This window comes from Ursus americanus, chromosome 15 (assembly GCF_024610735.1).
Source record: "Ursus americanus isolate L20-20 chromosome 15, mUrsAme1.1.p, whole genome shotgun sequence".
NCBI lineage: Eukaryota > Metazoa > Chordata > Mammalia > Carnivora > Ursidae > Ursus > Ursus americanus.
Genome location: NC_142141.1, coordinates 24,313,401 through 24,328,260, shown reverse-complemented (window position 1 = coordinate 24,328,260; position 14,860 = coordinate 24,313,401). Strand labels below are relative to the sequence as shown.

The window sequence follows — 14,860 nt, the reverse complement described above, 5'->3', positions numbered from 1 at the left end:
CGTTATGGGATCGAGCCCCACATCAGGCTCTTCCGCTATGAGCCTGCTTCTTTCTCTCCCACTCCCCCTGCTTGTGTTCCCTCTCTCGCTGGCTGTCTGTATCTCTGTCAAATAAATAAATAAAATCTTTAAAAAAAAAAAAAAAAAGATGTTCAGTGATGAGTAAAACCCTATCGCAGACGTCACAGCAAACATGGAAGACAAACGCCTGCAGTGGGCAAGTCCGGAGATTTTAAGAGGGAGTCCTTCATCATAAGGCTAGGAGGCGGGTCTAGGTCTGACCACGCCCTCCCCCGCCAATGGGAGGCTTCGTTATCCCCCAAGCCTCTGCCCTTTCGGCCCCTCCGGGGCGGGGCCGGCCACTCCAGGAACTAAGACTACATTTCCCGGCGCGCTGCGCGCCTTGGGCAAAAAAGGAGCCGGAAGTGGGGCGCGCGAGGTCTAAGGGCACGAGGGAAGTGGCGGGCGGGGACTGAGGGGGGCGTGCAGGTGAGCGGACGGGCCGGGTTTCGCCGGCATGGCCGAGGCCAGGAAACGCCGGGAGTTGCTCCCCCTGATCTACCAGCATCTGTTGCAGGCAGGCTATGTGCGCGCGGCGCGGGAAGTGAAGGAGCAGAGTGGCCAGGTAAGCGTGTGCGGGCCGTGTGCTAGGGCCGCGTGCAGGATTTGGAGACCGACCGCCTGCGCCCCCTCTCCTAGCGGCCTGGCGGGCGCCCAGGGCCGGACCGTCCCTGCGGTGCTCTGGGAGGCGGCCAGGGGTAGTGAAGGAGCCGCAGCCTCTGCCCCCCTGCGGCTCCCTGTCCTTCTGGGCCTCAGTTTCCTCAGCCGTGCAGTGGGCGGGCCGGGATGTGAGATCGGACGCGCACGGCTTTGTAATTCCCGCGGCCCTCACCTCCACCCCCTTCCTGGTGGTGGCGGTTTAAAGTTTCCGAGTTTCCGAAGTCTCGGGCCACGTGGCTCAGCGCGGGCCCCGGAGGGCGAGAGGGTTGTTAAGAGCCTGAGGGGTGAATTGCGACGAGACCCCGGGAAGGGTGAGGAGGCGAAAGAGACCGCCGCGGGAAGGGGCTTGTGGCCTCGTCCTTGAGGTGAAGCTCAGGCCCTCGTCCCTCCCTACTGAGTCAGACAGCTTTAGAATGCGAGCTTGTGGTGGAGTCATTGCTTACTTCATTCATTTTCTTCAGCAACTCACTCCGGCGCTCAGGGTGCTCGTGATAGAATGTTGAGCACTGTCCCTCAGGCTTCCTAGGGTTTACATTCTAAATCTAGTAGGCGAGGTGGACATAAATCAAAGAATCACAGAAGTAACTGTACGCTTAACACATTAGGCACAGGGTGATAAGACAGGGATGGCAAATTGCCCGTGTGTCAGGGATATCCAGGACTGCTTTCCCGGTGAAGTGGATGTTGATTTGAGACCTGGGAGGAGGGAGGTGGATATTCCAGGCAGAAGTGCAAACGTCCTGTGGTGGGAGGGAACTTGTTGCATTTGTACTGGCCTCTGGAAAGTCCATTGTGGCTGAAGTGTGGAGTACAGGGTGACAGAGGGGGTAGGGAGCTGGCTAGAGCCTTCCTGTAATTAGTTTGGTCTTCATCTGAAGAACAGTGGTAAGCCACGGGAAGGTTTTAAGCTATTAAACCGAATATTGACCTGATTAGTCATCCCTTTGGCTGTGGTGTAGGCTCTGGTCCTGCTGCTTGCTCCCAGGATCTCCCTAGAGGGTGATGGACCCTAAGACATTATCCGAGCTTTTCTCAACCCTCTCTAGACCTTGATTGCCTTCTTACTCCATTTAGATTACTTAACAGGTAAGTGGGGTGAGAGACAGTACCCATCTTCATGGGGGCATTTGCCTAGGCCAAAGTATCCTGTCCTTGTGGAACATACATTGGAGCAGGAGCAGACAGATGACAAATACTTAAAAAAAAGTTAATGATGTAGCGTATTAGGTGATCATAGGTGTTAGCTATAAAAATAAGGCAGGCAAGGAGGATAAGGAATATCAGGGTTCAGTTATAAGTGGGGTGATCAGGAAGCCCCACTGAGAAGGTGACATTTCATCTGACATTTCACCTCTGAGAAGGCAGAGACCTTAAGGAAGTGAGGGCGTGAGCTACGTAGTTAGCAGGAGGGAGCATTCCAGGTAGAAAGAATAGCAACACATTTGAGCGCCAGTGAGGAAGCAAGTGTGGCTGGGGCAGAGCAGAGTGAAGTCGACAGTTGGAGTCTGTGTGTTATCAGTCATGTGCTGGGCACGGACTAGAATATCTTGTTCAGGCCTGATAGCATCCTGCTAGGTGGGTGCTCTTAGCCCCGTGTTATAAAGAAGGAACCTGAAGTTTGAAGAGGTGAAGAGATTAGCCCAGCAGTTAACAGAGGAGCTCTGCCTGACTCCAGATGCAGCCTCTTGGCCATTCTGCCCAGATCCCTGATGCTGCCCTCACCTCGCATTGCTCACTCGACCTCCCTGGAGCACTTGACACCCTGGGTTCTTGACATGTACAGAGTGGGCCATCCGGCCTTGGTTCCAAAGGGCTGGATTCCACCCGGTTCCCTCTGCTTCTACCAAGGGACTGGCACCATTTGGTTCTAGTCTCTTCCTAGTGGATAAGTGGACCGCGGTTATGCCACCTGGATGCCTTGGATGTCTGAGCTGTAGTTCATATTGCCCTGGGGAGATTGACCCACCTGGCCTTTCAAAGACTTTTGAAAGGTCAGGGGTGGAAAAAACTCTGTCTTGTGGCCTCTAAGCGTGGAGAGTGCAAGGGAGGTTGGGGACTGCTAGACAAATGCTGGAACATTCTAACTCCAGTTTCTCAAAGGTACCTCTGACTAACACGTTGTCCTAAAAGGTTTTAGCTGGAAGTACTTGCCCTGCTTGTCTCTGGAAGGTTTGAGTGGTACTGACAGGGCCAAACAGACATATTTCCCAGAGCAAACAGTCTCCCGTGAGGTCATGGAGAGTTAGGCCCAAGGAGAACCCATATTGTGCTGGGGGATTAATTGCTGCTTTCTCTTTACTTCTCTGCAGAAAAGTTTCCTGACTCAGCCTGTAACCCTTATGGACATCTATACTCACTGGCAACAGTAAGTCTGACGGGGCTGAAAGAGTGGAGTAGGGACACCCCAGGCCATCAGCTTGAAATAAGCTAGGATTCTAATCAGGTCTGCGATCTGTCTGCATAGCCCACTGTGGACATAGGCATCGCCCCTGAGAAGCCAGGTCACAGGTGTGGGTGTCTGATAGTGAGAGAGGACATTGAGAGCTGTGGTCAGTGCTTCCACGGACCATAGCTTCTCAGCAGCTTGTTATTCAGTCAACAAACGTTTATTGAAACAAACGTTTAGCACCTACCCGCTAAATGCCAGCTCCTGTTCTAAGTATGGAGATAACTGTCGTGAGTGAGACAGACATGGTTCCTTCTTTCCTGGAGCTGACCTTGGAGTCAGGGAGGTAGGCATGCCTCAAAGACTGAAACAAATAAATGTTAAATTAAAATGGTAGTAATGACTATGAAAAAAGACCTGGTATCAAAACCCCATAAACGGGTTAGCTGGGCCTCATTTGGGGGTTTAGGGGAGATTTCCCTGTGGTGACCTTTTGTGTGAGGGCTGCAGTAGAGGAGGGAACTAGGCAGTAGGTCTGGAGAGGCAGGTAGAGTGGGCCTGGCAGAAGGAACTGCTGGTGCTTGAGGCCTGTAGCTGCAGCCACAGGACAGAGGAGGCTGGCCGACTGGCAGGGTCCACCCCATGCAAGGCCTCATCATCCATGGTGAGAAGTTGTGTCTTTGCCCTAAGAGCAATGAAAGCTGTGAAAGGGTGAAGTAGAGAGTGGTGAGATCACTCTGCAGGATGGCGTGGCTGGTTGGGGCTTTGGACACCATCATCCAGGCAAGAGCTGATGGGGCTTGAGACAGGAATAACGGGGTGGGGGGGGAGGTAGAGAGTCAGATGGTCAATTCCAGGAATATTAGGGGACGAGACCCAGAGCTGTGGATGGTCTGGAGGGGTGGGCTCATTGACTTCCAGGTGCCTGGCTTGTGCTCTTGTGTGGACGGTGGGCCTGAGCGTGGAGCAAGAAGCAAGCCCAATTTGGAGGGAGAGATGGAGGGAAGTGTCTGTGAAACATGCAGAAACAAGGAAAGGGGGGATAATCCAAGGGCATATCAACAGAGGAATGGTTTGAGAGGGAGGGAGGGGATAATCATTCTCCCTGAACTGGCCTGACCACAGTCATCCAGGGGAGTGAAGGACGTGCAGTCATGTTCCATGAGGAATGATTAGAAAACACTGAACTGTCCAGGATGGACAAGAGGTGACAAAGGGGCGGGTGATGCGTCTGCACATCTCAGAGGACAAAGGGAGTGGGCCGTTCTCTAGGGCTCTGAGAGACTGAAGTGGGACCCAGATGTACCACTTTGGGGAGACAGGCTTCAGCTTCTGAATATAAGCACTTGGTCATCAGAGCTATCCAAAAATGAGGTAGACTACAGTTCCCTGTCACCGGAGGGGTGTAAGCAAAGGCGAGAATGGTGTGAAAGCGATCCCAGCTTCCAGCAGAGAGCTAAGGTCTGTGAAGGCCCTGTCAGCTCTCAGTTCTCAGCTTTCCTCTGCTGTAAGGTAAGGTCAGAGTGCAGTGCACACCCCGCACTTCCTCTCCCTCACCCTCTTCAGTGTGCCCAGGTGTCTGGCACTTCCTTCCCTAGAGAACCGCCTCAGTGAGCCCCTTCCTTGTCACTGGTCCCTTCTGTGGGTGAGGGGTACTGAATGGAACGTGGACCTCACCCCCACCAGAGGCAGCCTAGTCTAACGGTTCTCAGCAAAGTTCAAACCCAACAACCAGCTTTATGACCTTGGTTTCCTTGAGTCTGCGTCTTCACCTGTAAAATGTAGTAATAGTAGATAAGGTGCTAAACCTGACCTTCGGAGGCGTCCCCCCTCCGCCCACATTTATTAAGCAGCAGCTACTATGAGCCAGAACAGTTCTTGATGTACCTGGAACCAACCAGAGAAAAATCCCTGCCCTTGTGAAACTTAGATTCTGTTGAGGTGAGAGGAGCAGAATGAATTGATAAGCATAATAAAGGAAACCTGTTTTTCAGGGGAGTCCCAACAAGTGGCCTTCCTGGGAACAAGGGACCACAGACTGTGGCAGGGCACATCTAGCCCAGCTGGAGAACACAGGGCATAGATGGTGACGCTGTCGGGGTGGGAGGGTGAGGTCAGAGGAGATGGTACTCGCACATTCCAGGGACTCAGCCATCTGGGTGCTTGTCCTGCCCGTGCCCCAAACTTCCAAACTTCCTCCTCTCTGACCCTGAGCAAGTCATTTAGTTGTTCGTTTTTTGAGATGCTTGCTACATGCGGAAGGTACTTGGTGAGCTAGCAGACGCTCCTGTCAGCCCCCCCCCCCCCCCCGCCCCGGGGTTTGACTACAAGCTGGGGAGTCAGGCAGGAAGTAAGTAGAATGACAGGAGAGAGAAAGTGCTCTGAAGAAAATGAAACGGGATGGCAGGGCCGAGCCCGGCGGGGGTGGGGCACGGTCAGGCAGGGCCTTGAGGAGTCTGTGTTGGCGCTGGGGCCTAAAGCACAGGCAGAACCTGAGCGGGATCTCCCAGAGGACAGTGGCGGTGCTGCAAGTTCTGGAGGAGGAGCCCGGATGGTTCTATGAACGGCCTACAGATGCTGGCTCATCCCACTCAGTGACGGTTAGCCGCTGTCACATGCTGTTCTTGACCCTTCCTGATTTTTTTGAAGACTAATAATCGTAAAAATAGTTTATGAAATGTGTGAAAATGGAGAATACAAGTGTATTACGCCGTGTTCTCAAACTCGCTATGCGCATTTCCTTGGGGGGCGGGGGGGCGTGTCTTTTCAAATCTGGAGGTGCCCTTGTCACCTGGTTGGTATAGCCAGTCATCCTTGTCCTGCAGAACCTCAGAGATTGGCCAGAAGCGAAAGGCGGAGGAGGATGCGGCGTTGCAGGCTAAGAAGACCCGAGTGTCAGACCCCATTAGCAGCTCAGAGAGCTCGGAAGAGGAGGACGAGGACGACGCAGAAGCTGAAGCCGCTAAAGCCAGTAAGAGTCCTGCACTCTGGGGGAGTTTCTGTCGGTGTGGGCGCGGCTCAGCCCAGGGCCCTGCAGCTTTGGGGAGCAGGCTTTTGGATATTGGGTTGTCCTGGGGGAGAGCCCACCTCTAGCTGCTCCTCCGGTGAGCCCTGGGAGGACCAGGACCTTTTAGAGAGAAGACTGGAAGCGTCCCACATACCTATTGCAGTATTTAGTTGAGCCCTTTCTCGTGCCAGACATTGTGTCCCGGGTACTGGGAATCCAGTGGTGAACAAAAACCAAGCTGGGCCCTTACAGTCTAATTTGGGGTACAACAGCTGCGTTGTTACAAGCCCCCGGGTGATTCTGATAAAGATGGAAAGAAGCCCGCATATGTAGAAGAACTGCTGGAAAGATCTCAGAGCACAGCCGGCAAGCACCTCTCTGTGCGGCCTGTGGGCTGCTGGGAGAGGGGCTGTGTTTTCTGTGCTGGAGGAGTACAAGGTAGCACAGGGGGGCTGTCCTGAGCACTCCGGTTTCAGAGCTTTCGCAGGGGTGAGCCTGTGAGGCCTTCCCAGCCCCTTCTCCCCAAGCCCTCAGGACAGTTTGCTTTAACCAACATAACTATAACTCCACTGAGGAATCGTCCCTTTTCCTCTGCAAGAGGGTAATTTCTTGATTTTAAGTATATTTTCTGATTGTAAAAGAAATCTAGGATTTACTGTGGACTGTTCATTATAGGATATATGAAAATTACTGGTTAAAAAGACAGGAGAAAAAATTACCCATATTCTTGCCACCTACAAGTTGGCAAATATTCTTCCATTTATTTTTCCTGAGCATGTTTTTAAAAATATTCAAGATCATATTGAATATATATCTTATATCTTTCTTAATCTTTTAAAATTACAAATGTAAAACAAGTTCACTTTGAACCATATGAAAGCATGTGGAAGAAAAATGAGAGGTTTTCTATTCTTCTCTCCTGGTTCGCCCCCCCCCAAAATGTATCCTGGCGGGGAGCTCTCCATCTGTGCCCTTTGCATCTAGTCCTGCAGACGGCCGTCCATACGTGCACACATCCATTTCAACACACTGTGTAACACAAAAATGGGTGAATTTCGTACTATTTGGTATTAATGAATTTTTATTTAATGAATTTTATTGAGTGATAGTTTATGAATTTTTCCTGTGATAACAGAATCATAATTGAGTCCCCGTTGAGAGAAGCATATGGAAATATTTGTGGGCAGTGCGGTACAGTGTCTGGCTTTCTCTTCAGAATCATACTTGATGGGGAAGGGTGCCAGAGAGGCTGGTTGACATCACGTTGGCCACAAGTTGGTAATGGTTGGGACTGTGTGGTTCGCTGTACTTCCTCTCCACTTACAGATGTGTCTAAAATTAAAAAGAGAGGGAGATGGAGTTCAATGCCAGGAAGGGAGCCGTTCATCTCCACAGTGTCCTCTCGAGTGCACAGCACACCCTAGAAATCTTGCCCTGTCTGAGATCTGGGGAGACAGTCCCCTGGTGTAAGAGCACCAGGAATCTGTAAGTCTCCACATCTGACCAGTTCCCGGGCCCATGGTTCAGCTGCCTTTCCACTAGAAACCCTTGAAATCCCAAGCAGCTTTCTCAGTGGCCCGGGGACGGGCTGGGTAACCACTGCCCTGTCCTGCCGAGGGACTCTGGGACTGCAGGGTGGTAGCCTGTGGGGCTGGCCCACCCTGAAGTTGGCCCGTGCCATCGAGGTAGTGTGCAGCACGCCTGCGAGCCAGCCCTTTCCTCTGGGGGCTCCAGTGTCTCATGCCATCAGGGAGTTGGGACTCCCTGGGGGACGCGGACCCGTGGCTTTCACGTTGCCCTGCTCTCTTGCTCCTTCTGGATGTGGCTCCTGCGCCCCAGAGCTCTTTTCCACAGGTCTGGGCTCGGCCTCAGGTCCTCGTGCCAGCACCGGGCAGCCACACCGATTGAACCGTCAAGTGAGCTGAGACCTGTTGGCTGTTCTGAGTGAGAAAAAGCTCATCTGGCTCAGCCCATGGGTGTTTCTGTCTTGCAGCCCCAAGACTAGCATCTACCAACTCCTTGGTGGCGGGGTCGGTTTTGCCATCGAGCGCAAAAGAGAAAGACAAGGTGAGTAGGACCACCTTCCAAGCTGTGGCCTATCAGTGTGCAGCGCCCTAGGGGGACAGTCCCCTGCGTCAGAGAAGGATAGGGTTGTGGCTAAGGGTCCGACTTGGATCAGATGTCAGCGTTTATCACCAGCCATGTGACCCTGCTGCGTCCCTTCCCCTCTCTGGGCCTCAGTTTCCTTTTCTGTAAGGTGGGAACAATGCCCACTGCTTGGGCCACTGGGCACAGGATGCACCTGCAACACTTTCCCCCGTCATCCCTGCGTGCACCTGTTCAGCCAACAACTTGGGACCAATCTCGTTATTTTCCAGGCACTGTGGGAGGTGGTGGGGGCACCACAGTGAATAAGACACCTGTGGTTCTGAAAGCATGAAGCTCGTTTTCTAGATGAACCACTCAGAGTGGACGACCATGTGCTGGTAGTCCCTGTAGCGGCAGTACAGACGCACGAGGACGCGCGCCTGAGAGGCCTGGCACGCTAGCTGCAGTGCGAGGTAGTGCTGGGAACCGCAGCACGCCGCCCGTTACCGCTTAGCAAGTAACTCTGTGTCCCAGGACTGTGATTTGGCGTTCTCCAAACCTTTGCGGGCAGGTGCCACTGTCGGCCCCACCTTAAAGATGAAGGAACAGACCGAGGGAGGGAATTTGCCCAAGTTGCATGGCTGGGAAGAGGCCTGTGCTCGTCACTCACCAGGCCAACCCAGCGTGTCCGTCACCCCTGTCCTTTGTAGGCAAAGACCAAGAAAGCCGGCAAGACTAACTCCACACCACATCCAGCCTCTGGAAAGGCAGTGGCCCACCTTTTGTCTGGGAGGTCACCCAGGAAGTCAGCTGGGCCCTCGGCAAATACCATCCTGGTCTCAGAAACTGAGGAGGAGGGCAGTGTCCCGGCCCTCGGAACCACGGCCAAGCCTGGTGAGCAGCGAGGACCTCTAGACGCCAAGCCCCCTGAGTTTGTGTTGGGGAGGCAGGCCCCAGGCACTGCTTTATCAAGCTCTGGGACATTCTGGAAATTAGAGGTTTGTCTCCATGGCAGTAAGGGCTCCACACCTCAGTGAGGGAGGGTCTGCTGCAGGGACACATCAGGCTTTGCCAAGGTTGGAGCAGCCTGGGTGGTGGCGGAGCATTTTCTGGCTTACTGCTCTCAGGTGGGTCCGAGGCCTACTGTAGAGGCTGAGACTAAAGTGAGAGGCCTGGGTTTGCCTCAGTTTCTCATGTCAAATAGGCATTTGCCTGCCTGCTCAGTGTGATGAGGACGGAAAGAGATCTTTGAGCCATCAGACACTGGCTTGTATGTGTTAGGACCTAGTCTGACCCTTCCCAGGGCCACAGAGGTGTGGGAACGCGGGGATGCGAGGGGCACACGCCTCAGCTGTGGGGCTTCACGGTAGGTGGGGCCGAAGCACTCACGCGAGAGGCCAGCGCAGAGCACCTGACTCTCATTGGCTGGCGTGGCAGAGTGCTGGCGAGGGGAGAGGAGTCTGGAAGGGCAGGCCCTCAGTCCTCTCCCTCATCCTCCCTCAGGAATGACATCAGCCAACCAGGCCGACAGCTCCAGCGAGGAGACCTCGAGCTCGAGCGATGAGACATATGTGGAGGTAATTGCCACCATCCTCAGGAGCCACCCTCTGCAAACCAACTCTCGCAGAGGCGTGGCCAGGGCTTTGCACACCAATGGGGCCAAATCAGTTCAGCAAGTGTTTTGGGGGGACTGGGAGCTGGAAAGGCCGAGGCCTGGGGAGGAGAGCCAGGTGCTGCTCGTCGCACCTTGGGCATGAGAGAGGTCTCGGGGAGGAGAGACGCTGTCCTGTCTGTGAGACAAGGGAAGGCTTCTTGGGAGAGGTGGCACTGGAGCGGGGCCTTGACGCACAGGGGACTCACCAGGAAGGGATGTGGGGGGGAGGGGTGTTTAAGCAGCAAGAGCTGCACAAGGCAAGGCCCAGGGGTGGGAGGGCAGCCGTCCCGTGGTGTGGTCGGGTGAGTCGGGTGAGGGGCTCTGGGCCTGACGGTGAATGCCGGGCCTAGGTGCGTGGTCAGGGATGGTCAGGTGTTGGTCTGTGGCCTTAGCCCTTCTCTGAACTGTGACCAGGGAGTCATTCTTTATGGGGCACCCAGGCCTTGGGAATGTAGTGGGAGGCAGGACTGCATGATTCCCGCTGCCCTGGGGACAGGGAGGGGTCCTCAGAAGTTCGGCTGCTGTGCCGCAGGTTGCTAGGGGAAACGTAGAGAGCCCCGAGGGGCACCAACAAGAATGTGACGCCGTAGTCGAGGTGCAAGTTACCGAAGAGGGGTCAGAGTAGGCAGGGGCCGCGTTCCCCTGCCAGACCATGGGGACCAACGAGGAGTTTGGGTTGTACTCTAGGGTCTGTGAGAAGCCATCTCAAGGTTTTAGGCATGGAGGTGAGATGGCCTGATTTATGCTGGAGGAAGGTTGCTGGTTGTGGCCTCGGTTGGAGGACAGGGCAGAGGGAAAGTAGCGAGACCGTTGAAGCAGCTGGCGGAGTGAGGCTGGTGGCAGGTGCCAGGGCGCCCACTAGAAAGGGCATGTGGAGGGAGAACCAGCAGGATTCAGGGGTGGTTGATGTGTCCAGAGTACCTTGCTTCCCGCCTCACCCAGTAACATGAAGGTGGAGACCTTCCTCCTGTCTGCCTCCTGTCTGCCGCTCCCCACCTCCCATCCCCACCTGGATACAGCCCTCAGGGTGCCCCGGGCTCCTGCCCTTCCCAGCCCTGCCACAGGAAAGGGGGCCACTCCTAGCCCCGGAAAGCCAGCAGTCAGACACACACTTGGGTGGGCCAGAGGCCAGCACAGGGCCCTAAGAGCAGTGAGGAGTTTGTGATTGAGGACATGGCTGCCCCGGGAACCCGGGGCCAGGTGGAATCTGATGATGGAGGTGGAGGTAGGGCGCTGCCTGCCTTGGAAATGTCAGAATTTTAGAAGTCTAGGAAAGAGCCCACAGAGGAAAGGAATGTGCCCAAACAAGCCAGTGGCGAGACTGGAGTTCAAATCCTGGCCTCGTGGCCCTTGGGATGGCTGCCACGATCAGATACTGAAATCGAAGGGGCAGACGGGGTGAGCCTCCTGGTGGAGTGAGACTGCCCCTCTGTGCTGGACGGGCTCGTGCCAGGTGGCGGAGGAGCACCGTGTTGGAGGGTGCCCCCAAGGCCGCACAGACATGGGTTCTAGTGGTGACTTTGCCCTTCGTATTGGGGTTAAATGACTTAACTTCCCTGAGCTGCTTGTCCTTTTCTGGAACATGAGTGTACAGACAGCATCTGTCTCAGGGAGTTGTTTGAGAATCGGATAGTACGAGGAGAGGACTTTATAAGCCATGAAGCCTCTCCTACCCCTCAGAGGCAAAGATGATTAATTTCTCCCTAATTGCATTTTCTTGTTCCAGATGAAACCGTCAGTAAAACCACCCCAGGTCAAAGCCTCACCAGCCCCTGCCAAGGACTCTCTCGGGAAAGGGGCAGCCCCAGCCCCTGGGAAGGCAGGGGACGTGACACCCCAAGCCAGAGGAGGGGCCCTGACCCCAGCCAGCAAGGCCAAGGAGGCAGAAGAGGACTCAGAGAGCAGTGAAGACGAGTCTGGGAGTGAGGACGGGGCCCCTGCGGAGCCGCCCCACCAGGTGAGGCCTGGGGGCAGACTAGCCCTCGGCATCCCCAGACTCCCCTATCCCTCAGCAGCCAGGGACTCTTCCGTGGCCCCCAGAGGCCGGCCGAATGGCTATGTGGTGAGCCCTTCCTCTGCCAAATAAGACTCACTTTGGGGTTTGGAGAGCAGGAGGTGAGGGTGTGAAAATTGAAGGGCAAGGACAGTTGGGCTTGCTTCAGCCACCTGTGGAAATTGCCCTTCTTGCCCAAGCAGCAGCCTAGAAGGGCTGCTTCCCACAAGGTGGTCCTGCACCCCACTCTGTCGGTAACTCCCCTTTACCTCAGTTCCCTTGTTTAGTGAATGGGATGTGGCCAGCTGGTCCTGTTGTGAAGGGACTTAAGTTTTCATCGCCTGGTCCTCTGGCTTCTCAGGCCAAATCATGGTTTGTTAGCTAGCAGGAATCCTATTAACTTCCATCTGCTGGGATCCCCTCCCGCTCGGCAGGTGGCCACACCTCTGGGGACACCTGAAGGGAAAGCAGGGGGGCTGGGAGGCTGTTGGGGTCGGAGAACAGGGGGAGGAAGCATCAGACTGTGGTGGGAAAAGGCCCCGCAGCCCTGAGCTGGCCAGGTGAGGCCCGGGAGGGGAGGTCCCGGTACCGGCCCAGGCCTGGATGCCCAGGGGCAGATGCAGTCAATAGGGTTCACTGTGCTGGGTGTTAAAGAGGAAGGTAAGGCGGGCTGGGCTGTAGGAATGGCAGTTAGAGTAGAGCGCTCAGGGAAGGCCTGACAGAGACACTGAGGATGTGAGGAGCAGGGGGCACGTGCCACATGGACATTTAGACGAAGGTCCTTCCGACGGGGAGCCCCCAAGTGCCAAGGCCCTGATGTGGCAGTGGCAGTGAGAATTGTCACACACGGTGCAGCCGTGGGCCAAGCCAGACTTGGAGCCTGTGCTCACAGAGCTCTCCCGCTGGCGGGGGAGCACCGCCGAGGAGGCTCTGACCCCTGTGTATGGGCGACTTTGGGAGCAGTGCCGGGGCGTCAGAGCGGACTGCCAAAGGAACTGGTGCCTGTCTCAGACCCAGAAGAGGAGGCAGTGTGGTCTCCAAGTGAGATGGGCAGGGCTGTGAAGGCCCCAGGAGTGAGAGAGTGAAGCTGATAGGCCAAGCCTGAGCACCAGTCAAGGTAGAGAGTGAGGAGAGAAGCAGGGGCATCTTGTGAGCCCCAGCTGAGGCCTCCACTTTGTCCTGAAGGCACCAGAGATTAGGAGGAGAGGAACAAACCACCCTTCCTCTCTTACTAGGCGAAGGGCTCAGAGAAGATAGTCCAGGTCAGAGCTGCCTCGGGTCCTGTCAAGGGGACCCCTGGGAAAGGGGCCACCCCAGCACCCCCTGGGAAGGCAGGGCCTACAGCTGCCCAGGCCAAGGCAGGGAAACCAGAGGAGGACTCCGAGAGCAGCAGTGAGGAGGAGTCCGACAGTGAAGAGGAGGCGCCAGCTGCCAAGACGCCACTTCAGGTGAGGCCTGGGGAGGGAGAGTCCGTGCAGCCCGAGCCCCTCCCCTGAAGGCCTTCTGAGGACTTGTTCTGCCCTCTGCAAGAGCCCTAGACATGCTCCGAGCCCCGCTCCTTCTCACCTGGGGTGCGTGTGGTGTCCTTTGCCCTGTCCGGTCTCTTGCGTCTCCTCCTCATGTCCACTCTCTGGGCTCCCTTCCCTGATTCCATTTGTCTCCCTCCAGTCGAAGCCTTCAGGGAAGACCCCCCAAGTCAAAGCTGCCTCAGTTTCTGTCAAGGAGTCCCCTAGGAAAGGGGCCCCTCCAGTGCCCCCTGGCAAGGCAGGGCCTGTAGCCGCCCAGGTGGGGAAGGGGGAAGAAGACCCGGAGAGTAGCACTGAGGAGTCCGGCAGCGAGGAGGAGGCCCCAGCAGCTGTGCCCCCAGCCAAGAGCCCTGCTCAGGTGAGGCTGCGGGTGCCCCTGCCTAGAGAGCCCGTCTGCGGGCTTGTCCTCCCTCTCCGCACCTGGGGCCCTGCGCCCTGCACTTGCCTTCCTCCCCTCCTGTCTCCCCTCGCGCTCAGTCCATTGTGGGCCCCTGCCCTGATCCTGTCTTTTGTTAATCCCAGGCAAAGCCCTTGGGGCAAAACGCCCAGGTCAGAGCTGCCTCAGGTTCTGTCAAGGGGCCCCCTCCAAAGGTGGGACCAGCAGCCACCCCGGTAGGGAAACAGGAGGAGGACTCAGAGAGCAGCAGCGAAGAGGAATCAGACAGCGAAGGGGAGGCACCGGCCCAGGTGAGGCCCCTGACTGTAAGGCTCCTTCTCTCCTAGAGCACCAGCCCTACACACACACACACACCCACACACACCCACACACCCACACACCCACCACCACCACCACCACCACCACCCCCCCCTCGGTTTGTGTCTCTGCACACAGCCATGCTCTCCACTCCCTCCCCTGATCCCGTGTGTCTCACTGCAGGCAGAGTCCTCTGGGAAAGTCCTTCAGGTCAGAGCTGCCTCAGGTCCTGCCAAGGGGCCCCCTCAGAAGGCAGGGCCTGTGGCCACCCAGGGCAAGGCCGAGGTGTCCAAGGATGACTCGGACAGCAGTGAGGAGGGGCCAGACAGTGAAGAAGAGGCGCCTGCAGCCATGGCTGCAGCCCAGGTGGGGCCCAGGAGGGGCTGCTCTGCAGCCTGACCTGACCACCCCCACCAGTCAGCTCCCTGGGGAGCCGTGGGGAAGGATGGCAGCAGGGCTCCACCCCAGAGCAGATGGGGGTTCTGAATTCAGTCTCCTTCTCTAGCTTCTGACCTCTGCTTCCTCTCAGGCAAAACCAGCTATGAGAACACCCCAGACCAAGGCCTCCCCAAAGAAGGGCACCCCCATTACCCCAGCACCTGCCAAGGTCCCCCCGGTGCGAGTGGGCACGCCAGCCCCTTGGAAGGCGGGAGCAGCAACTTCTCCAGCCTGCACCTCATCCCCAGCTATGGCCAGGGGCACCCAGAGGCCGGAGGACTCATCAAGCAGCGAGGAGTCTGAGAGTGAGGAGGACCCTGCTCCGGCCCCAGCTGTGGGACAGGTGAGGCCAAG

The 14,860-nt window shown here is 56.2% G+C and overlaps 1 protein-coding gene across 7 annotated transcripts in view; it reads left to right on the top strand.

The window, feature by feature from the left end:
• Positions 1-452: 452 nt before the first annotated feature.
• The window catches only part of TCOF1 (treacle ribosome biogenesis factor 1), a 38,048-nt gene continuing 23,640 nt past the window's right edge, over positions 453-14,860 (top strand). For 5 of the 7 annotated variants that reach the window (XM_045815292.2, XM_045815291.2, XM_045815297.2 and 2 more), the window contains exons 1-12: positions 453-625; positions 3,030-3,085; positions 5,932-6,077; positions 8,107-8,180; positions 8,912-9,095; positions 9,705-9,778; positions 11,582-11,812; positions 13,084-13,296; positions 13,517-13,732; positions 13,897-14,061; positions 14,252-14,434; positions 14,598-14,849. In XM_045815292.2, coding sequence (XP_045671248.2) covers positions 518-625; positions 3,030-3,085; positions 5,932-6,077; positions 8,107-8,180; positions 8,912-9,095; positions 9,705-9,778; positions 11,582-11,812; positions 13,084-13,296; positions 13,517-13,732; positions 13,897-14,061; positions 14,252-14,434; positions 14,598-14,849 — 1,902 coding nt within the window. In that variant the 5' untranslated portion in view covers positions 453-517. The remainder of the gene's footprint in view (positions 626-3,029; positions 3,086-5,931; positions 6,078-8,106; positions 8,181-8,911; positions 9,096-9,704; positions 9,779-11,581; positions 11,813-13,083; positions 13,297-13,516; positions 13,733-13,896; positions 14,062-14,251; positions 14,435-14,597; positions 14,850-14,860) is intronic. The other 2 variants (XM_045815296.2, XM_087867855.1) reach the window with 2 other exon arrangements.